The sequence below is a fragment of the Gymnoscopelus braueri genome (assembly GCF_963280865.1).
Source record: "Gymnoscopelus braueri genome assembly, chromosome: 13".
Classification (NCBI taxonomy): domain Eukaryota; kingdom Metazoa; phylum Chordata; class Actinopteri; order Myctophiformes; family Myctophidae; genus Gymnoscopelus; species Gymnoscopelus braueri.
This window is the reverse complement of record NC_137615.1, coordinates 22,816,810-22,842,011: the sequence shown is the minus strand read 5'-3', so window position 1 is coordinate 22,842,011 and position 25,202 is coordinate 22,816,810. Positions and strand designations below refer to the sequence as shown.

Genomic DNA, 25,202 nt, shown 5'->3' with positions numbered 1-25,202 from the left:
ACACACACACACACACACACACACACACACACACACACGTGTATTAATGGCACTTTATTGAAAACGGTAGTGTATCATTTTATCATTTAGTACATTTTTGTATATTTTACAAGACAAACACATAGCATCGCTCTAACACTGCAAGGTTAAGGCTTCGTTCCTCATTGGCACCAGTTGCTTTTACTGTATGTAAGACTCAATGTGCAATAAGGTTGAATGGCTCTGTAATGTATGATGTACATGCTTGGACACTTAAGACAATCTTTGTCCCAATAAGTGAAAATGAGGCTTAAAATATAATTAGAATTGGTCATTTTCAATTCATGCAGTATAATTGTGGTAATCTCTACACTCTACAAATGACTGTCAAAGTCCACTCACCACTACCCTCTACTTTAAATATGCAGTTGTCATGGCCATCCTAGTAAAGCTCAATAATAACAAATGACTCTCTCTCTCTCTCTCTTTGCATCAACTATCAACGTTCCAAATCCCATTTTAGTACATGGTTCAACAATAACTTACTCTACCTTAAGATCTCAAAAACGAAATAACTGCTTATTAGACCCCCAAAACACTGGTCCACCCCCCAAATCTCACCCAAAGGAAAGAAGGGAGAGGTGGATATTTACAAATATTGTAAACATGGATTTACAACCACCTGTAAACTAAAACACTGTCTGTCCAACCCCATCTTGTAGTCCTCCTGTATCGTAGCATTATTGAGCCAGTTCTTCTGTATGGTGCCATTTGTCCTTTCCCTACTGTATGCTTACAGTCAGCTCTATAACTCACTTAGCCAGAAAGCTCATTAGGATTCCCACCCCCAAATCCTCCGATTGTGTCACATCATCCCTGATCCACTAGTACTCACAATCATACAGACCACCCACTCGACCACCACTACTTTCCGGTCGTACTGTAGGTACTACAGTACCTACAGTACTGTAGGTACTACAGTACGACCGGAAAGTAGTGTGCAGAATGCCTGTTTAAGGAAGAGCTTTGTTCCCCCACAGCCATACAAGCTTTAAATAAGTAACCTCCTCTTAAGTTACAAGAAATCCAGTCTGTGCTGTGTAGAGTGTGAATCCATCTATTTGTCTCTGCTGTGTGATGCCTGTAATTAAGTTGGGAAATCATGTATTCTGTACAATTCTGTAAGTGTAATTTGTTTGTGTTATGTATGCACCTACTGTAGAACAGAATTTCCTCATTGAGGACAAATGAACTATCTAATCTAGACAATTACTATGGGGCATGCACCTTTGAATTAGATGTCACAGTAAAATATTCCCACACGTTGTCCCTGCAGTGGTTATAGTTATTAGAATTGGTGGTTATAGTTATAAGAATTGGTGGTTGGATTTAACAATGACAGTCAAGTGTTCGGTCAACTTACTCACACAAATATTTATTCTTAGTGCAATTTTGTCAGTTAACAAGTAATACCTTTTTGTCTTATGAAACTAAATGAAACAAGCATGCAAATTAAATTAAGTCAAACATGCCTTTGAACAGCTCACATTAGCATGTACGGTATGAAATGATGCCAAGGAAAAGCTTAGAAATCTCCATAATAAAATAAAACATTTAACCACAATAAAAGGGCTACCAGAGAGCCAACACTGCTTTTAAGAATAACATTAATATTTAACAGATTAGCTACCTATTTCAGGTCTGTTAATATAGTAATATCTAGCCAATTGTCTCAAAAGGAAAACATTTTTCCTGTGATAGAGATAAAACGTGTGAAAGTTAGCGTATCACATTAGACTAACTTTTTTAATCGATTGATAATTAAATAATTTAATCAACCTACATGTGTACAGACTCTTACAAACACTACAAGGTTTACAACACATTTAGCACTGAAATATATTCATTTGTGCTATGGTAAAAAAAAAAAACCTACATAAATATTGCCAAGATTGGCCTCATAACCACCTTTGAGCCAGCTTCAGTCAACTAAGAGCATTTTCATAATGTTAATAAATATTTCTGTAAGTTAATACTGAAGTATAAAACTGTTAAATACTGTATTTCTTGAATAAAGAAAAATAAGGAGAACATTATTAATATGCTATACAGTATCCCACAAATCTGGGATAAAATCTGGGATAAAATCTTTGTAGATTCTCCACTCCTACGTACAGTATGTTAGTGTTTCACAATCAACAACAGCTCATCTCCAAAGTCCTGCATCCATGGAAGGAAAGAGCAACAACCACCCACATGCAATACTTCTTCAATGTATCCTGAATTTCCTATACTGACTGAGGCAATTAAGTAGGCCCTTATTCATCTTTGACCGATACAATTACATCTTGCTTGCATTGTTCAGACATGGGATTGCTTTAAATTGATCGCATGAGGTCGGTATTGGGAGGCAGACAGGCAGCAGCCTCACAAAGTGATTTTCCTCTCAATGTGCTTTGTTGTCAGAAACACACGTTTTCCAGACAGGTACTTGACACTTCATGTCATGTCATGTTACATCATGTCATACCTTCCCCTTCCCCGTGGCCTTTGCCGTGGCCTTTGCCATGGCCATGCGTTCTGACACATTTTTAATGCGAACTCCTTTTTGAGACACCTTCGTATGGATAAAGAGAGTAGCAGGGGACAGAGAGGAGCCGTCTGCCTTCAGTAAGTGCACATGGCGGTAACCTGAGGACAGAGAGAACAGCACAAACATTTAAATACTTTTTTTTTTCGTTGATATTTTTGGGGGATTTTATGCCTTTATTTAGATACGGTTGAGATAGACAGGAAACATGGAAAGAGAGACAGGGAGTGACATGCAGCAAAGGTCGTCAGTCACTCAACAGATGCTAGTAATAGCATGGGACTGTTTACCTGTCCGTAGGCTTGTGAGAGGTAGGGTGAACTGGCCCACAAAGTCATTCTTGGAAGTGTGGTCATGGTCCTCGACTACAAACCGCACCAGGGCCAGTTCAGGAACTTGCAGCTGGAAGCTTAGAGTGCAGTCCCACCGGGGATTAAAACCTATAGAGGGCATAAGAGAGCTATGATGGGGAAAAAGAAATACACAAACACACGCACACTACTTACTAGCACAGCGCTCAGCAATGGCATGTAACAGACACTAAATCAAAGAAGTGCACTGGCATAGACTTTGGAATGACCTGCCAGAGGAAATCAGGCTAATCAGTGTTCTCTTTTAAATTACTTCTCAAAAGTTTTATAGACTTGCTTTTACTACTTGATGATTAGTATATTGTGTTTTTCTGTTGTTATGCTCTTATTATGTTTCATGGACTCTTGTATCGTATTTTTTTTGTGTTTTTGGTGTTTTTTCTTGTATTTTTATTTTGTATTTGTATTTTTTTTGTATTTTTAGTTTCTTGCACATTTGTATCCTTTTCTGCTCTTTTATTATTTCTCGCACAATTTCTATATTGTTTTTATATTAAGTTAATGCTTTGTGAAGAGCTTTGTAACTCTGTTTCTAAAAAGCGCTATTCAAATGAAGTTCATTATTATTATTACGGAGCTCAGCTCTGGACCTGTTTTATTATTCGCATTATTTTAGTTCTTCTGCCACTTTTCGCAGTTCTGGCTTAACCGTGCTGTTGCTTTTTACGAAACTCAGCCATATGGTAGATGGTCATGAAAAACGATCAAGAAATAATTCTCACAATCTTTCGTCCAAAGGTGGCGCTATAGCACTCAATTGAAAATGGCAACTTTGAACAGGTACAACTCATGCCCTGTTTGACCTAGAGCCATGGAACTTGGATACACATATGCGTCTCCTCATGCTGAACAACTTTCACCCTCTGACTTTTGACCTCTGACCTTTAGATCTCCCACCATTTTGAATTATATGAAAAACAGTCATTGGCTCATAACTTCTGCATTTTTTCACTTATGGAAAATCCGCTACTAACGTTTTGTCGGCAGAGGTCCAAAGTTCATGTGTAAATAATTTTCTGTCCGTCCGTCTGTGTCACTCTCTCTCTTCACAATCTATTCCGTCACTCTCTCCCCAATCTATTCCGTCACTCTCTCTCTCCCCAATCTATTCCGTCACTCTCTCTCTCCCCAATCTATTCCGTCACTCTCTCTCTCCCCAATCTATTGCGTCTCTCTCTCCCCAATCTATTGCGTCTCTCTCTCCCCAATCTATTGCGTCTCTCTCTCCCCAATCTATTGCGTCTCTCTCTCCCCAATCTATTGCGTCTCTCTCTCCACAATCTATTGCGTCTCTCTCTCTCTCTCTCTCTCTCCCCCCCCTCTTCCCCCCCCCGCCCCCCCCCCAACTGGCCCCGTATTATTGCTGCTTGCAGCTATATTTTATTATTATTATTACTCCACAGAATAATGTTTCAAAATGATTGCTGGTAATTTGCCTCAAAGTTTAGACTTGAAACCCTCTTGCACCCGTATCAGATGCACTCTGAGGAAGGCATTACTGTCGGTACGTGTCCAACTGTGTATAAAACACAGTATAAAACTCGACTGTCCTTCTCATTGAACATTTATCTAAGTAAGGATCCAGCAACCAATTGAACTTGAGAAACTCAACAAAAAATCTCTAAATCAAGCAATAATACAGACATAAATGGATCTTTAACCAAATGAACCCTAAAGGCCCGTTCAAAGTCCCTAGATGGGTCTAAAACGTGCGTCAGGGGGTGAGGGATTCCGTCCGTTCTATACGGACGCATGCATAGTCGCTCACGTTATTTAGGGGTTATTTTATTTATTTTAAAGTGTACAGGCGTAATACACCTATTCATCCACTAGATGGCAGTTGCGAGAGTATGTACCGCCACCCATAATGTTGCCATGTCTGCTTATTATAAGCGACTTTGGGCTTATTTTTCTGTAAAGTTGCTTGTAAACAAACAAGCAATTTTGTATTGGTGGTTGCGGTTTTATTTGGGCTTGTTTCTAAAGTGTAGTTGCTTATTTGGGACAATTATTATTTAAACCAGTGATTCTCAAACATATATTGTAGATCTGCTATATCCTAGTCGATTCTTTTGGGCTTGTAGGCTCATAGACCTGGTTGCTTATTTCTCTCACAAAACCTGGCAACAGCGCAGCTGGCATCAGCGCAGCTAACAACATGAAGCTACCATTGTAGCATCTAGCCAAAACAACGCAATAAAAGACACAAACTAGTCCACAAACTAGACAAAAACAATGGTTGTCTACAAAACGTGAGTTTCGACCCCTACTGCACTGTGCTATATATGCTATATATTGTCCCAGACCGTGGAACGACGGGTCTAAGTAATTAAGTACATTTACTCAAGTACTTCCACCAACCAACGTGGGTCTTTTTTATGGAGAAAGAGGGCCCGAGGAAAACCTTTTTTCCTTATACTGCCAACGGGCACCACTGCTACTACAGGGAACGTAGTTGAACGTACACGTCGGCCTGACGGTGAATGTCGACTGCACGGAAGGAAATCCTGGAGCCGCAAGTGACGGGGGGGGAGACAAAACCAACAACGTAAGGAGCGTTGGCGCTCGTTACGTCTCCTTACGTCCGACTATGAATGATACTTAACCCAACCTTTTTTGGCACACCTTGCATAGCCAAAAGATCCCAGGGCACACCTAGATATATGGTGTGTGTGTATATATATATATTTTTTTCTCTATGTGATGTACAACACAGTATAGTAATATAGTATGTGTAAAATATTATGGCACTATTACCATAATGAAATGGTCAAGTTACCATTGTTGTCAATGCGGTGAGTTTTGTCTCTTGAATTATCAATCCCCACTCCATGAATTTCCACCCACACCTGTGGGTCCACAATGGAACTGGCCTTGTCCATGTTGATTTTTGGCAGCTGCTGTGCAGACAATATCTGAAAGTAAAATCAATCAAATCAGTCTCTAATCAAATATGCATTTAAAATGTCCATAAGAAACTGGCTGTCGTCCTAAAACGAATTGCTGAGAAGTGGGCTACATGTCAAGCAGTTACATGGTTTTTCAAAAGTCCTTATCAATATTCTTAGTCAGTAGTGGCTGCTCACCCGTATAGTCAGCTGAGTGGGGACGTGTCCAGGACCTCCCCCTGTGATCTCTGGGTTAAAGTTGGAAGTGGGGCTGCAAAGGAAGCTTGGTTTGAGGATGTATCCACAGCGACCGTTTGGAATGAAACGGCCCTGGTTGAGGTCCATCTGCTCCCCGGGCGTCTGAAAGTTCAGGGCCACTATACAGCATACGGTGAATGGAAGAGAAGATGACAAAAACAATCATGAATTTCAACAAAAAAAAACATTTTACACACTTGGGGGGGGGGGGGGAGGTTCCAGTTAATATAGTTAATCAAAATCAGTTTCACCATTGTAGACCTACTTTATACTTCGGATATTCAAAAATAGCTGATATACAAGTTCTGCTATTTTTGAAACATTTTGAAAAATATCCTTGACTTGAAAAAGTTTGAGAACCACTGTTCTTTTAGCATTACTGTATGCGTCAGTGAACAAAGTCAGTCAATGCCAGTGACATCAATGTTAGTTGTCATAACATGGTGTCAATTATGTGATGTTTACTCTCAGCAAACTCCCACGAGAATTACTGTAGTAGAATACTGTTTGCTGTTGGCTTTATCCCTTTGGGACACCCAGATAACCATGAATACGGTTTTGTTTTTAAGTGATAATAGCTGCTAGTTCTAGTGTCCCTACTGCATCCCACCAAACCCTCTATAGTGGAGTACTCACCCATCTGGCAGCCACCATTCCACATTTCCTGGGGGTCATAGTTGGAAGATTGAAGGCGCTGTCCAGAGGGGTAGATACGGCTCAGCTGCCTGCTGTTGTGTCTGACAAACAGCTTTCCTGCATAGATGAAGAACAAAACAAAAAACAGAAAAATAAATGTATGACTACATGAAAGTAGCAATGTTATAGAATAAAATAAAATGACCCGCATAACCTCTACAATTGCACAATAAGGACAACTTTATTTAGGCAATGTTTCGGTCAATAGACCTTCTTCAGGCCTATTGACCAACTACATCCTGTCTAACTAGTTGGACATTTTCTGTCCAAGAGAATTGCCTCTCTTGTATGCTTAGTCACAACACAAATTGCACAGCCGTCCCAACAGAAATGACATCATGCTCAACACACAGCATACAAATATGCATATTTCCTTTATGTCTCAACATTCCAGACTACCTCAGAGGAACATTGTTCTGTGAGAAAGTAGTTGCCAAGTGTAGACGGTGTGCGGGTCATTTTATTTTATTCTATACGTCTGATCCCTGCCTAAGCACCCATCTCTGAGCTGATCAGGTGTGCATAAGACTTTGTTGTTATCCAACCCAGTGTTAAAAATGTATAAAACACTCAAGGTCAAGATAATATTATTTCAAAGCTTCACCTGAGTCTTTGATGTGTTTAAGGGCGTCATTTTCTGAGAAGGAGGACATGTCGCTTGGTGTTTTTTCAGATAATTTATCAAACCCACGGAAGGGGACACTCCTGCAGTACACCACCAGTGCTGACAGCTCTGGACTCAGCTTAGAGCAGACCACCTATGAAGGGCAAACAACGCAATTAAGGTGTAGAGTTATAGCACACAGAATCCAAATAACATCCCTGTGATCCTAGAATGACTGTGTACAGTAAGCGATGCTCTTAAAAGAAATGGACTAGATAAGGGCTGAGGTGAGCAGTAGATTGATTTTCAACACCACTTTTCAAAACGTTGCATAGCACCAAAACATTCCATGTTCTTAACATATTTATTCTAAATGTTTTTCAATAACTTTACTGACAGCTATGAAATAAAATGTAACGAACCTTGGGAGCATCCTTCTTGGGTGTATTCTTATTGTTGCTTAGTAACTCGTCATCAGAACTGGAGGAAAAGCTACAAGTACTGTCCGTTTTACCTAGCTGGCCCAGGTGAGGCGTTGCCTTCTTCCCTTTCACCAGAATACGCCCCCGCAACTCCTGCAAAAGAAGAGCCATGGAAACAAACGACTTCATTAAAGCGGCGTGGCACTGACTTGTCCACATGGAAGCCATGTAGAGCAGGAGTGTGTGGGTAGAGAAGGCCATGGGTTGCGTGCTCTACCTCGGGAGAGGGCAGGTGGGTCAGTGGCTGGTCACTGAGGGGCTTGGTGAGCAGCTTGTTGCCCAGGATGGTGCGAAGGTGTTTGGCCATGACAGCCTGCTGCTCTACAGAACAGTGCGTCTCCAAGGACAGAGTCAGAGGGTATGGAGAGGCCTGGGATGAGATGTAACAAATCGTTAAAGTGCAGGCAGACCACATAATATAAACAGAGGACCTCATTCTGTACCGCTACACTATGTCAAAGTCACAATGCTTCTGGGCTGCATCAGAGCCAAGATGTAACAATAGCCAGAAAGGTTCCAGTAGTAAAGCCAGTAGTAAAGTCTGCAAGAGGCAACAAGTCAAGAACCAATGGGAATAGTTGTTGTTTTTACATATCTTTTTTTATATAATATTTGTATTATTTTCTCACCTTAAAAGCATACTGGTTAATGGTTTCAATGACCTCTTTGAAGGGCACCTTGGACGTAAGAGTGCGCCCATGGTATATGACAGGCTCTCCTTTATCTCCATCCCAGCAGTCCAGTTCCACACAGCGACACCCCTGATTCAGAGCCCTGCCATTGTCAGAGACAGAAAAAGCATTATTAATCTTACACCGCAGGGATATCACACTGCAGGATGTGGTTTCACCACATTTAGATCATCAAAATGGCTCTTTTTTTCTTTTCTTTTTTCTAACATTAGACCATTTTCTTTAAATCTGTTCTAAATCTGAAACATTCAACCCAGCGTCCCTATTTTGGGCACGTCATAAAAATGTCAAAAACATTTGAAAACATATTAGAAAAAAAATAGCAGATAGCAGAGATCTACAAGCTCACAACGCATCACACATCGCGACATGTGTTGGGTGCTTGTAGATATTAGCTATTTTCTAAATAGGGCCGAAGTAGCTAAAATATTGACCTGAGGTAAGGCTCTGTGCTGCTGGCACTGGTGACTTGGTCCTTGGTAAGGTAGGTGTTGTGAGAGGAGGAGATGAAGTAGTGCGCCATGGGTTGGGTCATGTCTTGATAGACGCGGGCGTGTTTGGGGTCAAACACATCATTTTCCAGAGACAGCATGTACATTGTGAAACCATTCTGGGTCATGAACTGGTTCTTCTGAGCTGCAATGTGTTACAGAGCATGTTCATTATCTAATCGGTTATTTTCGATGACGGGAAACTGGCAACAACATATATCGCAGTGAATTCGTTTATCTTTTTCAACTGCTGGTAGACGAGAACCTGTGCAAGACAACACATGGTAGACACACTGAGTTCAAACACTTTTGTTTCTATCACAGGGATTGGACTAATCACAGTCTTGGGAAGTTAATCTTTTAGTGAGTGTTTTTTGGTGCGTGCTAGTGACTGTTTTAGTGTTTTTACCCCAATCATTGAGCTCATAGGTGCGTATGAGGCTTAAGGCGTGGTCCAATGACGGGTCCTCCCCTTGGTCTCCGAGGAAGTCACGGAGCTCAGCAGTGGAGAGGACACAGCCGTTGCTGGAGTAATGCCTGAACACGGAGTCGAGCTCTGGCCGCCTCAAAAGCTCCCTGCAGAACTCCTCGATCTCTGTGGGATGCAGGCGACCGTCACACGAACGGTCACATTTCTAAGATACGGATGATAGCGGTGAAAGACATATTTATTTAGAAGACATACAAGATTGATGTACACTGGACAAATAGAGACACAGGAAGACGGTCCATTGCCCTTTTACAATCATGTGACCTATTTCTATTGGTTGGACCTTGTGATCTGCTTTTGTTTTGGGAGTGCATCAAATTCCCAGGGTAGAGGGCACCTATATAATTGAAACCAACCAAGCATAGTTACATAAAACAGATAATAATACACTACAGGCTGCAGCAGGGATCACATTGGCAGGGAACATAAAAGCAACAATTTAACAATAATGAAGGTCTGAGAGACATAATATAGCTGGTAATCCTCCAAAATAAAGCCATTAGCTGTGGTTGAGAGGGAGGGTAGATGTTTGGAGGATTGGCTTACCAGTGGTTTAGTAACTGAACACTGATTCCACACCCCAAGCAATCTTTATCACCCTAACTAGAAAAATATCACCACCACCACGTATTTAAAAAAAAAATGTTTTTAAAAGCATTAAAGCTCTATATTGTGATAGTAATCATTGCATCAATATTCTGTTAGTGTTCTATAGAGCTATTTAACACTTATTTTATCAAATACATATCACTTACAGCACCTTTAAACATATACTGAACATGATTATGTACCCCTATGTATCACAGATACAAAAGAACCCCTACATATTGATATAAACCTGACCTTGAATAATGAGCGTGCATACTGCTCATTCAGCTCAATGTTGATCATCTGGAGCAGTCGTTTGACTTCATCATAGCTCATCTTCCCGTCCTGATTCTCATCCGCTCGTCTCAAGTAGCCACGGATCCAAGTGTCAAAGGTTAAGGAATAGAACATGACTACACACATAGCTATGGCAGTATGTGGATTCACAGTGGACTGTGATCCACTTAAGTCATATCAATTTCACACTAATGTTTAAACACTTTGATGTCTAATATCAATGAACCATGTCTATGACAATAGTTAATAGAAAAACTGACACATTTTAGTTAGGTGATCCCATTACATGACATTTGTGTATACTGTAGATCAGATTACATCTCTCATATACTTCTGGGCATGCCCTACTGCCCTACTGATTCATGTGTTCTCACATCTAAAAAAAAGTCAACAGAAGATCAAAGGGTGAGATAAATACTGTAGAGCCAGAGAATATCTTTCATAACATAACAGGCTGTTGTCTACTCTCGTGTCACCAACAACTGAGTAGTGGGTACCAGGCATTATAACTGACACAGATATTCAGACTATATTTAGACAGTGTTTTCTTGCCAGTCATTACTGCACATCTTAACTATGCATGTGAGATTGCACATGTGACAAAGTGTTGCAAGACGCGCATTGGAGCGAAGAGGATATTGATCCAGTTTCTCCTTCTGGCTCATGCTGGCCACACGTTCCTTCAAGGTACGGATTCCTCGGACCCAGTGGCGAGCTTCAGCCTCGCTGTTGCACTGCAGGTCCAAGCTCTTCCGGGCACCTCGGAACACCACTGTGAAGCACTGGCTCTCCGGTATCGATCCGATCAGCTTCCGTAGAGCCTCCGACTGGCATCCCTCACGCACACACTCCACCTCTGCCACTGAGACTGGGGGAGAGCACGGAGAGGGAATGATAAGTCAATATAGATAGGTACAACATGAATAGATAAACACAGCGAGACAGAGGCAGTTATAAGTGTGTCACTGTTGCTGAGTAAACAGAGCTTTGGCTGGACACTGGAACAGCTTTAAAAGCCCATGGAGCTCAATGAAAATCTGTCTTAACTAAAAGGCCGGGGGTCAAGTGTTTTCTGGAACCATAAAGTCTCTGTTGAAGGATGGCATGGCAATGCCGAGCACAAGTACGCACATGGTACTTATAAAATATGACCTGCATAGGCCTGAGCAATGAGAAATGTGCCTGATATGCATGCCTCCCAGCAAGATAATTTTAACCTGCGACTCTATGACACTGGACGTTTGGTTGAAAGCCATGCTCTCTCTCTCTGCAGAGAGCAGAAGAATTATAGTGCCACCTCATGGGGTGATTTGAACAACATTGTAAACACCACTGCACAGTTGTGCACAGTAAAGTCTTGAGTGTTACAGTAATGTATTTGTTTGTAACTCAGCTGAGAATGTACGAATGTAACCATTTAGTTACATTCATAAGCTTTCAGAGTTAGATTAACACTGAGTATTTTATTGTGTACTGTAACTGTGTGATCCCATCACAAAACAACGTCATTCAGTGTGGAGGAGTTTGTTTATTTCTGAAGACACTGAATAGTTCAGGGTTTGCTCAAACGGGCAATACAGTGTCTCTCCAGACAATTGTTTCATTCTCTTGCTGGAGGCTATGAAAGCCCTTGCCATCCACCTCCTCAAAATTGCTGATACATTCCTTCGCCTTGGTTGTCTCGACTACGGCATTAACATGTATGTGTGAGTGTGTGAGTGTGTGTGTGTGTGTGTGTCTGTCACGTGGTGTCGACTGACAGCCAAACTGTCAAGTGCTGCATTCCATGTCACGTCCCTCAGTGCAGATAGCACAATAGTGAACTACAGGTGCCAGATCCCACATTCCCACTGGTCCTGCAAGACCAGTGGGCTCTTAAACAGAGCATAGTGGCACCAGGACAAACTCCAAACTATCCACACACACACACACACACACACACACACACACACACACACACACACACACACACACACACACACACACACACACACACACACACACACACACACACACACACACACACACACACACACACACACACACACACACACACACACACACACACACACACACACACACACACACACACACACACACACACACACACACACACATATACACAGTAACATCCTCTGTGTTAATTTAACCACATTAATCCAGGCATCCCTATTTTGGGCATACTTTGGGCATATTTTTAGGCTGAAGTAAAACATTTAGAAAAATGCTAAAAAAGCTGAACTACAAGCTCACAACTACCTCGCGATGTGACGTGTTGTGAGCTTGTAGATTGGCTATTTTTGCTATTTGTTGTACGACAAAGCATAGAGGGGCTTAAGTGGTTAACTCTGAGAGTGTGGGTCAAATGTTTTCACTCTCAATGAAATGAACAGAGAGGGTTTTACTGTGTATGCATGCACACACAAATAAGCATAAGCATAGGCACACAAATATATGCAGTGCATGGTGCATAAACATGGATTAAAGCAAAATAAAATCTCACGACTGAAAAGTTTTGTCAGGCCAAGTTCTAATCTGCCATTTGTGAAAGAAGCTGCCCCACACTAGAGCTCTGTTTCCTAAACAATCAGCACAATATGATGTGTATACGCATTATCATTCTAGTTTAGGTATTATCATTCTAAACCTACAGTATGTTCCTGCTGTTCTCATGCAGACAACCAGAAAGAAATTGCAGATTGAGGCTTTTAACCTTTTATGAAATAAAACACTAACGTACTAAGAAACGCTCTTTAATCTATTCTACTGCTAGTTTGACCGCTTCAAATAAATCTTGGTCATAAAATAACAACCGGAAATAGCCAATCTACAAGCTCACAGTGTGTCGTAGCGCGACACGTTGTGAGCTTGTAGATCGGCTATTTTTGTTTTGAGACATGCTGGCTGCTATGGAATCCAAATGACTGAAACCAGTTGTGACGACTGAGAACTTTAATCCATGCATACACACAATCTTGCGCGCATTGGACACCAAGTAACGTTTGTTACGTGTTAATGTTGTATCGGGGTCCCTGTGATATAGTGGTCACTCTGCCCCAGCCCTGTGAGTTGTCAACATTGCACGGTGTCACTGTGCACTTCTAAGTGTTACACCACCACCACAACGCCACCACTCTCCCTATTTTTGGCACAGGCAACAGTGCATTCGTGGCTGCATTTACCCACAATGACCAACTGCCCTCTCACCCCACGCAACGCATTTCCCATCCCCCAAGAGCAAATAGTGAGCGCGGGTTAAAGGTAAACAGTAAAACTCTTTTATATTACTGTGTAGCACTAGACACGTGCCTTGATCAGCAATAGAAATGCTGCCAAGATTACAGTACATCGATGTACAGTAGCAGAGGTGTCATGCACAGGGAACTAGAGAGAGAGAGAGAGAGAGAGAGAGAGAGAGACACACACTTATCACAAGACTGAGTTGTGAAATGGCTGGTCAGCTGATTTAGCAAAAAATAAAAATCTTATTTTGCAGAGAAGAAGAAAGGGGGGAGGTGAGAAAAGGTCAAAACCCAACAATAATAACTATGTTCACATGTTAATGAGCCAATACATGGAGGATTACAGACAGAGCTTTCTCTCTCTCTTCTCTCTGTTATTTATGGGAATTAACATCATTAGAGAGCTGCTGTGACTGTGGACTTCCCTTTCTGATCTATCCTTTACAGAGATTAAGTCAGGGATAAGGCATGCAGCATACATTCTACCTGGCTATGACTAATCACCCTTATGACAGTCTCTCACATGTTCCTCAGACATGAAGCTAACCCTGAAATGTTTGATATATTCAGATATATCACAAATAATCATCAACTAGCTACTTTCCCCAAAAATACACACACACACACACACACACACACACACACACACACACACACACACACACACACACACACACACACACACACACACACACACACACACACACACACACACACACACACACACACACACACACACACACACACACACACACACACACACACACACACACACACACACACACACACACGGTTTCACTTGCTGACGAGGAAGGTTTCTTCTCAGGGGAAATGCAACAATCCCTAAGTAAACACAGCTAAAATAAAAAGCTGAAGCAAACAATGAGTGCAATGCGCTTGAATAGACCAAAATAGGGAGTGTGCTGGTGGAGAACTTCTATAGAGTGCTTCTATATTAGCCTACTTTCCCTTCAGGCAAAGACTCAGTTTTCCTAATATGACATCACTTCAGTTTCCTCACTCTATGGTAACTAACTGTAATCTTTCATCACGAAAAGTACACAACATGACCACCCTTGTTTAGGGCAAGGTGTTGTCGTCGTCAGTCATTTCCTTCCCTAACTCACTCACTCAAATATTATCCCAAAACAAACATCTTGGTCCTCGCCTTTCCTCTTCCCTTTTCTTGGCCTCGCTCTTGTCCACCTTAATTCTACCCCTCCGTGCTCCAGCCGGCCCAATCCACCAGCCCTCCCACAGGCTGCTACTCACAGGTCTGCTGGTCTTTGGCCTTGCGGGTGTACTTGGTAGATTCACACCACACCGTGACCCCGTCATCTAGCAGCTTCAGGGCCCGGCTCTTCTGCCATCTCGAGCGTATCTTCGTCATGTTGGAGCCCTGCATCATCGTATGTATGTCCTCATTATCCAGCACCCCTGGAACGCACACGAACACACACATGCAAAATGTCATAAGATAAGACAAGATAAGATAAACCTTTATCGATCCCCGTGGGGAAATTCATGTGCCATAGCAGGAACAGTAGTAAACTGTTACACAGGATTAGAGATTAAAATCATTAAAGATCAAAATGGAAATAAAATAACAAAATAAAGTAAAATAAGTAGACTTAATTACAGTCTGACACTCTCTTCTAAGTCTCAGGCAATGAGTCTGACTGAGTTAACATAATACTTATATTTATTGCTATATCAATAAATATAAGTATAAATGTACAATCTATATGAATGTATATGTAGAGACTATCAACAGTTAACAGTTACAGACTGATAAATATACCGTGTCAACCAATCTTCACTGGACAATGAATGTACAGACTATCAACAGTGAATATAATTAATATTTACAGTCCATCAACAATTAATATTTAAGTGAATATATATAAGTCTCACAACTGTTCACGGTTGTGAAGTGTAAGTCCTCCCAGTAGTCCATGTGGAAATGTGCCAGAGTACAGTAGGAGTCAGTAGCTAATCCCAGAGTGCAGAACAGACAGTGCACTTCTTAAATTCTCATATGGGGGTTAGGCATTTGCAGGAGTATAACATGTGTCAAGGAATTATAATTTAGTTTTAAGTTGACGTCAGGTCAATGTGTCACTGTCAGGTGTTAGAACCTAAATGTTTCCTGTTGCGTCATTTGCGTCCATTTCCAGTTGTGGTTCAGTGACAATTTAAGCGCTTGATAGTCTCAGACACCATTTCTCACAACCCACAAAAAAAACACAATTTTCTAAATGTACCCATCATTTTCCAATGCTAGATAAGCGAGGCTTATAAACTCCCAAAATTCACCAGAACACAGGAAATTACATCTACCCTGTTAAAAAGTTTCTGGGGGAGTACCACCTGCCAACCACCAACCACCAACCACCAAAGGTTGTGGTTAGTCCATGCAATCCTACAGAGATATTCACTTTTAAGTAATGAATGGTTATTATTAAAGATGGGTCTTAAATTGCTTAAGTCATCAAATCAATTTCTGTAGGCCTACTAAGTGGCCTACTCGCTTGGGTGGTCTGGTGCCCGCTTGGGGGGCTCTGGTGCCCCCCATATGTTGGCACGGCAGGCCTGAACACACGTAGCCTACTGAAAAGAGTTGATTTCTTAATAACGAGACAAACTGAATCAGGCTAAGTCCGCGATTAACCTTACACCTGTGGCCAATTAAAGCCATGCAGCGCATTGCAAAGTCTGTAAAGTTAAACTTATCACTAGTAAGCTGTGTGTGTGTGTGTGTGTGTGTGTGTGTGTGTGTGTGTGTGTGTGTGTGTGTGTGTGTGTGTGTGTGTGTCTCTCTCTGTCTCTCTCTCTCTCTCCGTCTGTCTGTCTGTCTCTCTCCATCTGTCTGTCTGTCTGTCTGTCTGTGTCTCTGTCTGTCGTGTGAGAACTTAGAGTTGAAGTGCCAGTTTTGTTGTTACCATTTTATACAACATGACTTTGGCTGACAACTGTGAAAAATATATATTTTATTATTTTTGATATATTATTATGTTATTAGGAATTATTTGCCACCTGTGTGAACTGTGCGTAGCTGAATAGGATGGGATAGGGTAGGTGTACGCTACTGTATTCTAATATCAGTCGTAATGGTGGTACTTGGAGAGCCAAATATTTTCTGAGGTGGTACTTGGTGGTGTAAAAAGGTTGAGAACCAGTGCCACTGATATAGTGGCTGTAGATATATATATAAAATATTCACATACATACATTACATACATACAATTAGGCTAGAGGTTACACAGTTGACCTTTTAAGACTTACTCTGACACAACAAACTTGTTTCCCTTTCAGACTGAGCTTAGAAATGGGTGTGGCTTTTTAAAATGTCTTACACCATTCATTCGTGATATTTCTATTCGTAAGTACTGTAACAGCAACACTTCCCCGCTTACACTTTAATGGCAGGTTATGGGTTATATTTCGTATACAAATATAAGTGCTAAGTGAAATGATTATGGATTGACACTATTGCCTTGAAAGTATACCATATTTTATAGTGAACCTATTAGTTTACATGAAATAAATGACAGGATTAACAGTGTGAATGCATGGTTTGTTTGCAAATGTAATCCATAAATGTGAATGGCATTACTGAAACCGTTAGCTCAAAATAGGTGTGATAGTATAACATTGTATATTCATCTGGATTAGCAAACACTGTGTTCATGGCTGATCTCGCTGAAGGTCTTGGTCTGCAATGTTATGGTTACGTGAAGGACAAAAAAAAGGATGTTTACATACACATTTTTGTGACGCTTGGTCCAGTCAGCCAGTGTGCAAATAGAAGCAAAGTAGGTCCTTGTTGCAACCCATCGGCGTGAACTTCAACAGTTTTGTATCTAGAAACCCCCCCCTTTAAATTGCAAAGAAAACGGTTTAGTACTTACAAACTAAACTGCAATAAAAAATGTTATTTTCTTCAAGGTTGTACTTTATTGTTACTACTTGTGTACAGGTACATAAGAGTAAAACTTATATTGGTTTGGCTTCCTTCAGACAATGCAGCAGCATAGATATTGCAATTCATTTAAATGGATTTGACTCACTGGATATGAAGCATAGCGTTAGTTCATGCAGGACACGGAAGTCGTGCACGCCAAAGCTGTAACCAGCGGTCAGTCAGCTGATGTGAACATCAGCATTCTATTTCCCATTCACAGCTCAGTGGTCATTACGTCACACACTCTTTCTTGGTTGCTGAACCAATGCATTTTGCTAGCTCCTCCTCCACCCCAGCCTCCACCTTTTGATTAGAGTCTGGCTTAGGCTCAAATACTTGTGGTTATCATGTATATCTGTTGTTTAGAGTCTTGCATATAGGCTCAAATACTTGTGTATCATGTATATCTGCTAATTCTAACTAATATGTCAATGTACTGCTATTGTTGACATTATATCCCTATGGGGATTTGTATAAGCTTTCTCTGAATATATGCTTAGCAGGCTGCTTCGACAAAATTCAGTGAATATTCTCCCAAGAGCGGAGCTTTATCGCCAAGCTTAATTGTTTCCATTTGTGTCAATGAATGGTGAACTGAATCTACTAAGAAGAGAGTGTTTCGGATTGAATACATTTTCTTAATAGAAAGATCCTTATTTACTTTTTAATTGAACATGGTGTTAGAATCTGTTATTCTAATCTTTGATACTTCTAACCAGGCCTGGAATTTCATCTTTTTAGAGGCAAGGCCACTTGGCCTTTGGTCTTGTAAATGTGTTGAGGGCACAAAGGCCACTTGCCAGGACAGCAAGGCCATCAAATAAAACAATGAAGTCCACTGCAATCATTTATTTGATGAAATGAACACAGTGTAATAAGCTGTGTGGGGGCAGCATAGACGGGGCATCAAGGCCACTGTGGCCATGGCCTTCATGGCCTCCCATGATATTCCTGCCCTGCTTCTAACTATCTGTGTTGCTAATATATTGATATCAAATATTGTTAAAATATAACCAGCTTGTGAGCGTTGTACATGAGCTATTTTGCCATGCAACATCGTCGTACAACTAAGTATAAATGAGGCTTAATTCTTCATAGTGCCAAATTGCCAAGGCCAAATATTTTACCAAGTTCCAAGCTGCAGGAGTGGAGCAGTTCTAAGCCCCTCCCCCCCCAACTAGAAACAAACTGGGAGCAGTTATTTCTCTCCTTCATCCCAGGGTGAAAAACAAAAGAGTTCCCCCCTTCAGCCCCCCACCAAAACAACCCTGTTTTCCCCACAGTCACCAAGCTGCGTAACAAGACATTCCCACAGGCAGAGAGCACAAGGACCTCATTAACAGCAGGTCAATGACCATGCTAAGCTGCTCAGACTGCCTAACTGCTTCTCTGTTTGAACCCGCCGCTTATTTTATCATCACGTCCCTAACCTCAACTTTGCTTTTCTCTGTCCTGTCTACTTACACTATTTCTCTGCCAAATGCAGCAGGGATGGAGCAACTGAAAGTAAGTTTGCCCAAAATCACTGCCAATGCACTGTTCCGCACAGACACCAGAAACATTTCACCTTGACAACATCACGTACCCACAGAAATGCTGTGTGCCTCATTAGGCTGCTTTCTTTACAGTTCTGTGATTAAGTACGGATAGGAAGAATGGGAATTATTCTTAAAGTCCAAGAGCTGAGCCTCTTTTTCTCTTTTTTCCTGCAGTGAGCTGCAGCGAATCTTGTTGACACACACTTAACCAGATAGTCAAAGCATTGCATGGTGAGCTAGCAACCATGCTGAAGAATGCAACAGTAGGCTCTTGTGGTGACATGGAGTGGTTTAAACACGGCAGGGGAGAAAGATTAGAACAAATTATTAAAAATTAAATTACTTACAGACGTGGTGACATTTATGGGGGGAGATAACTAATATAGTGTGAAATTCCCATACAGCTGGACTGGGCAAGCAAGAATAGAACATGTAGAGATCAAGTGAGAAGGCAGATACGGTGGGAACTTAAAAACAATAAACCTTCAAATCAGTCCCATGTGGTATATTTCTACAAGAATATATCAACAGTGAGACCAGCAGGGGTGCCCTGTATCACAAAGAAGATCAAAACAATCTTGACCTACTGTGCCTGCCCGTATGTTTGCTAGACACTGAGGCCTACATACCAACATCTCATGGGGTATGTGGTTCAGGTTTCGCTCAACATAACCACTGCCATGAGAGCAGAGCTTCGATTCTACACTTATAAAGACAGAGAGTTGTTGTAGACATGATATGGGGGACTGAATTGTTTAATTTGCCCTCTGTGCTCTGTCATGCCCAAATGAGATGTCCTCAGCATGTGGTTTAATTTACTCACAACTTATTAATTTATTAGCCTGGTAAACCCCCCTCCCTCCGGAAATCTCATTTGCATTTGATTTCAGGAAGGAGTCTGGGATTGCACAGGGAGTAGAGCTGCCCGGTCGCTGCGTTTGCGAACCAATCAGCGGCTGCTAGGGGCGGGATCATCCAATCACCTGCCAAGTATCTTGAAAAAAATTCAGGTTATTAATTTATAGCCTACTTTGTCACATGACCATGTGTTTTGTTCCCTCAGGTTAACCTGTAGAAAGATTACTATTCAAAATAATTAAGTGTACATCCAAAGAAAAGCAAAAGAAAAACATTTGGACAGGTGCTGAAAATAATGCAGAACATCCAAAAGAAACAAATCAACCGTTTCAAGCAACGCAGCAGGCCCTTCCTCGGTCACTCTTTTGTGGTGCATTTCAATATTACGAAGGCAGAGTGCAAACTATATATTCATTTCATTTGCATAATCAAAACAGACTATTTTGAAATGCAAAATTTGGATTTGGACCGTACATAATATTTGGGAACACAATGCAATCGGTATCAAGTAGCATGGGCCAGATTCAATTTAAGAACAGCTTCTTGGTCCTCCTGATGGATGGCATTATTCATGCACTCAATAATCAATATGATGTGAACACAGTTTGCATGCATATAAACACTGGTGTTAAAGGAAATGTCAAATTCAGTGTGTGGAGTCAACTGACTATGGTTAGAAATTCCTGAATTACAGTGAAAGTGAAAATGATTACTACACACAAGAACACATCAACCAAATCAACCCAAACTTTAACCTCCAGTGTGGAGGTAAACAAATTACCATAACAAAAGAAGAATACATAAGCTATGCTTAAAGCACAGGCGTGCCTTGAGAGAGAATACAAAACGTTATGAATTATCTTTTAATTTGATATTTAAGTGTTTTAAATTCTAAATTCTATACCCAAAAAAAAATATGTTAACCACTCTTTTACTTTTTTTAAATAGCTAAAATAGCAGATCTACTTGTATGAGCTTGTAGATCGGCTATTTTCACAATTTTTTTTTACATTTTTGGGAAAGAATGAAATAGGGCTTAACATATTATTTGGCATTAGTCAATAAAAAGAAACGTTTACAGAGTGATATTATGTGTTATACAGAGGTTATTCTGCACAGATATGACTACAGGTGTGACTTGAGATTTTGACTTGCCCTTTTGTGTGCTTTGTGCAGAAAAAAGTATAAAGGGAAGTAAAATCTATGTCTCCTTCTGGGTAAGAGTGTCTGCTAAATGACTTAATTTGTAAACAACTAGGCTAATAAGCTAGCAAAAGATTATTCTTTCCTTTAATCCTTCATTGAAAGCTGTGAAACACAACAACAAAACAATACTGACTCAAACTGAATACTGATGACTGAATAAAACACATTGTGAAATACTGAGTAGCACTGAATACTGAGTTAAACTGATACTTTAAAACACAGAGCAACACTAAGTAAGTATAGGGAGTTACACAATAGAATAATGTAGATGTACTGTTTTTCCAGGTTAGTGCCGTTCCCAAAGAACTGATTGTAAACAAAAGCTGTTTCAGACTTTAGGCTCAATGAGTCCGTTTTGCAATGAACTTCTCTGATAGCTCTTTAACGAAGAAAAAGGACATGAGTGATCTTGAATGCACTGCTTCTCAAGGGGGGGTCTGGGAACCCCCAGGGGTGAGGGTAGAGTTGTTCCGATACCGATACCAGTATCGGAAAAGCTACCAATACTGCCTAAGATGCTGGTATCGGTACATCTCTAGGTGAGGGGTCCTTTGAGGGGGTTCTGGGAGCCAGGTCCCATAGCAAAACAAAGAACAGTTTAAACACTTTGAAAATAGCTGATCTACAAGCTCGCAATGCATTACATTGCGACACACTGTAGCTAGTAGATCGGCAAATTTTTGTAACTAATGTTTTCTTAGGGGGTCGCTGGCAAGACATATTTTTAAATGGGTAGTCTGTGGCCACATACATTTCAATTTGAGGGTCCTTGCCATGAAAATGTTTGAGAACCACTGCTTTAATCACCCTGGGATTTTCCACGATATGATCTTATAAATGTTTAATATTGACAATGAATGGGCTGTATTTGCTGCAATTTTCAGCACTTTACCTACTTGTTTTATGTTAAAGAATGTTAAATATTGCACTTAAAAGAAACTTCCATTTCCAAATCCATTACATGAGCTTGTTTAACTCTGAAGCATGAAATGTAGGGTTGTCTGCTTTTGCAAAAAAGCAACTTACTTTCATATATACACTAATGGGGTTGCGATGACATGAGCTGCTGTTGAGGCAGCATGGATCTCCAGTTAATAACTCTAGATAACCTTGGACTCCCTGGTACATCAAATACACAGTGTCCCCTCCTAGAACCTGAGGTCTATGGCAATGCACATAGTTAACCACGTGCGCTTATCTGTCTTTTGGTAAACAAGGACTATCTCCAACCTCTCAAATATATCGGTCTCATACAACACACTGCTGTTTTAGTCTAGCCATGAGTGTTGCATACATCTGAGTAGACTGTACTACAGGTGTTATGAACTAAAATAAAACATTGATGACCACATTAGTAAAAAACAAATGACTGAACAAAGAAGAACGTCATGTGATAAGTTTTAGTTATGATAAGTATCACCTCAGTCTGAACTTCCTGCATTCCTACCCTGTGACACACAAAACCATGAGATGTATTTTGAAATGAACCCAGAATACACATAATTAAATAAACACTGAGGTTCCCAGTGGCCTTCATCTACTTCATCAGAACATTACTGATCACTAAAATTAAGTCAAAGCCATGTCAATATGTGTCAAGAGAGAGAGAGAGAGAGAGAGAGAGAGAGAGAGAGAGAGAGATACTTGACACATAGCCTAGTGGTCCAGTTTTCTCTGAGACATCTAGGACTTTCTGGAGACTGACAGCTGCAGTGTCCCTACTCAGCAATTCTCTATTTTAAGCGAGGTGCACAGTCAAATCCTGAGTGTTCATTTAACTCCGAGAGAGTGCAAATTTCTGAGTGTTACTTTAACTCTGAGAGTGTAAAAATGGACACTGAGTTAGATTAATGCTCAGAATGTTTCTGTGTGGATTGGAATAATTGGGTAAGCAAAGCAAAGCAAGCAATGTATGGTATGTATAGGTAATGATAAGAAGCCTGATTGAATCATACGATTAACATTTGGACACTTGACACACATGCACGCACACGCGCAAACGCACACGCACACACACACACACACACACACACACACACACACAATCTCACACAATCACTCTCCACATCCACCCACCCACATATCCATTTGAACTATCGTCATGGTGTTTCACTATAACCTTTGAGGTGTCTATCTGTCACACAACCAAAAAGGCCATTTTATATAAATGATGTGATATAGGCCTACAGAAGACTTTGTTATTTTTTTCTTTTCTTTTAATCAATAAGTGGTTTAACCTGCCACCACGTCATTGAGTGCAGTCAAAATCCTTTCTTTCACGAAAAGAAAAAAATATTCTTAAGGATTTTTTTTTTTTTTCAAAATGTAAACAAAATTTCAATGCAGGGCAAGTAGCCTAAAAGCCTATACACACGTTTTGTTGTGGTAAAGGTGACGTCGGTGTTTAGGCTATAGCCTACCACTTGCATAATTATTGAATTCAATGCTACAGTTCATGAATTAACAGCTTTTAAAAGTTCAGAACTGACCATCAGCAATGTAGGCTACGCATGAACGCATGAGGGAAAGGGTTGGAGGTTCGTTCTAAGTAAATGCCTTACCAAGCTTCTTGAGGGGGTCCTGTGTCTTTTCAACCAACTTCTTCTGTGAATTGGGACCGGTGGCTGGCATTTTATTGCTGCCAAACATTATGCCTAAGGAAACTCCGGCGAATTCGCTTTAATCCTGCTTTAATTGTGACAGACAGTCACTGTCGGTGTCTAAAATCTCGGCGCAGGTGTCTTTTCCCGCAAGCGTAATATGGTCTTGTTCCCGAGTCCCGATCTATCCCGAAGAGAAAGAGGGGGGAGCGCAAATGTTGTTCCCCTCACTGACTCCCTTCAACATTTCAAGTCCCTCCCGTATATTTATGTCAATGGTCCCTCCCCAGTCTAACCATGCCTGTGCTCCGTAATTGCGTAATACGATTCCCAAGACTTAATAAACAACCCCTTATTCCCTCTCCGGCAAACTTATAGCCATTATACATACAGTGGTGGAAAAGGTACTTTTTTTTTTACTTAAGTAAAAGTATCAATACTGCAATATAGAAATACTCTGTAACAAGTTAAAGTCCAGAATTCAAAATGTACTTGAGTAAAAGTACAAACGTATCAAAATGTACTTAAAAGTACCAAAAGTAGAAAGTACTCATTATGCAGAATGCATAATGAGTAAGTACTGAGCAAGTTTGTAGACCGGCTATTTTCAAATTGCCAAAGTTTAAGGGCTGAAGTTGTATGTATGTTTTGTAAGCTAAATCTACAAAGTAACAAGTAACTAAAGTGGTCAAATAATAGTGATGGAGTAAAAGTACAATATTTGCCTCTGAGATGTATTGTGGTAAGTAAAGGTATTGGAAATTGGAAATACTCAAGTAAAGTACAAATACCTCACAATTGCACTTAAGTACAGTACTTGTGTACATGTACTACAGTAAGTTACTTTCCACCACTGCCATTATATACAGTGTCAACTTACACATGACTAGTGCAACTGACGATTAGAGATGGACACATATGTATCATATCGACACTATAAACCCAGAGATACAACTTCGAAAGGCATAAATGTATCAGGTGTGAACTTATTAGAAAATCCACGATAAAACGAGCTTTTTTGCCATGAAGCATATAACCAGGAAATGAAATAACTGCATAAACCTGTTAGCTTCATTCATATGAATAGGACATTCTTTCAGAATATTTTTTTCAATCGATTGTCAAGTGGCGACATCTGGTGGTTATTGAATGTAACTGCAAACATTATATTAATGAGAGGTTCATAATGACTTGAGAGGCTGCCTAAGTCAGTGGTTCTCAACCTTTTCAGGTCGCGACCCCCCAAAATAATCATATTTGAACTGGGGACCCCCCACCCTGACAAGCACTCGGAATTGTAGGAGTTGAGGCATTACATTTTGTTTGACTCGTTTCCACAGAAAAATATTGTGGATATAGCTGATCTAC

The 25,202-nt window shown here is 40.6% G+C and overlaps 1 protein-coding gene across 2 annotated transcripts; it reads right to left on the bottom strand.

Moving 5' to 3' along the window:
- Positions 1–53: 53 nt before the first annotated feature.
- LOC308098248 (1-phosphatidylinositol 4,5-bisphosphate phosphodiesterase delta-3-A-like) lies at positions 54–24,048 on the bottom strand. 2 transcript variants are annotated; one of them, XM_080446535.1, is made up of 15 exons: positions 23,796–24,048; positions 14,941–15,105; positions 11,066–11,294; positions 10,385–10,514; positions 9,461–9,686; positions 8,995–9,196; positions 8,498–8,642; positions 8,086–8,238; positions 7,809–7,961; positions 7,387–7,540; positions 6,723–6,839; positions 6,027–6,205; positions 5,720–5,855; positions 2,860–3,009; positions 54–2,670 (listed from the first exon to the last, which is right to left on the bottom strand). In XM_080446535.1, exons 1-15 carry the CDS (start codon positions 23,881–23,883, stop codon positions 2,504–2,506), a joined length of 2,394 nt encoding a protein of 797 aa, XP_080302661.1. In that variant the 5' UTR covers positions 23,884–24,048; the 3' UTR covers positions 54–2,503. The 2 variants fall into 2 exon arrangements, with proteins under 2 accessions (XP_080302661.1, XP_080302662.1); XM_080446536.1 differs by lacking the exon at positions 54–2,670 and having other exon boundaries at positions 2,882–3,009; positions 5,698–5,855.
- Between the last annotated feature and the right edge of the window lie 1,154 nt (positions 24,049–25,202).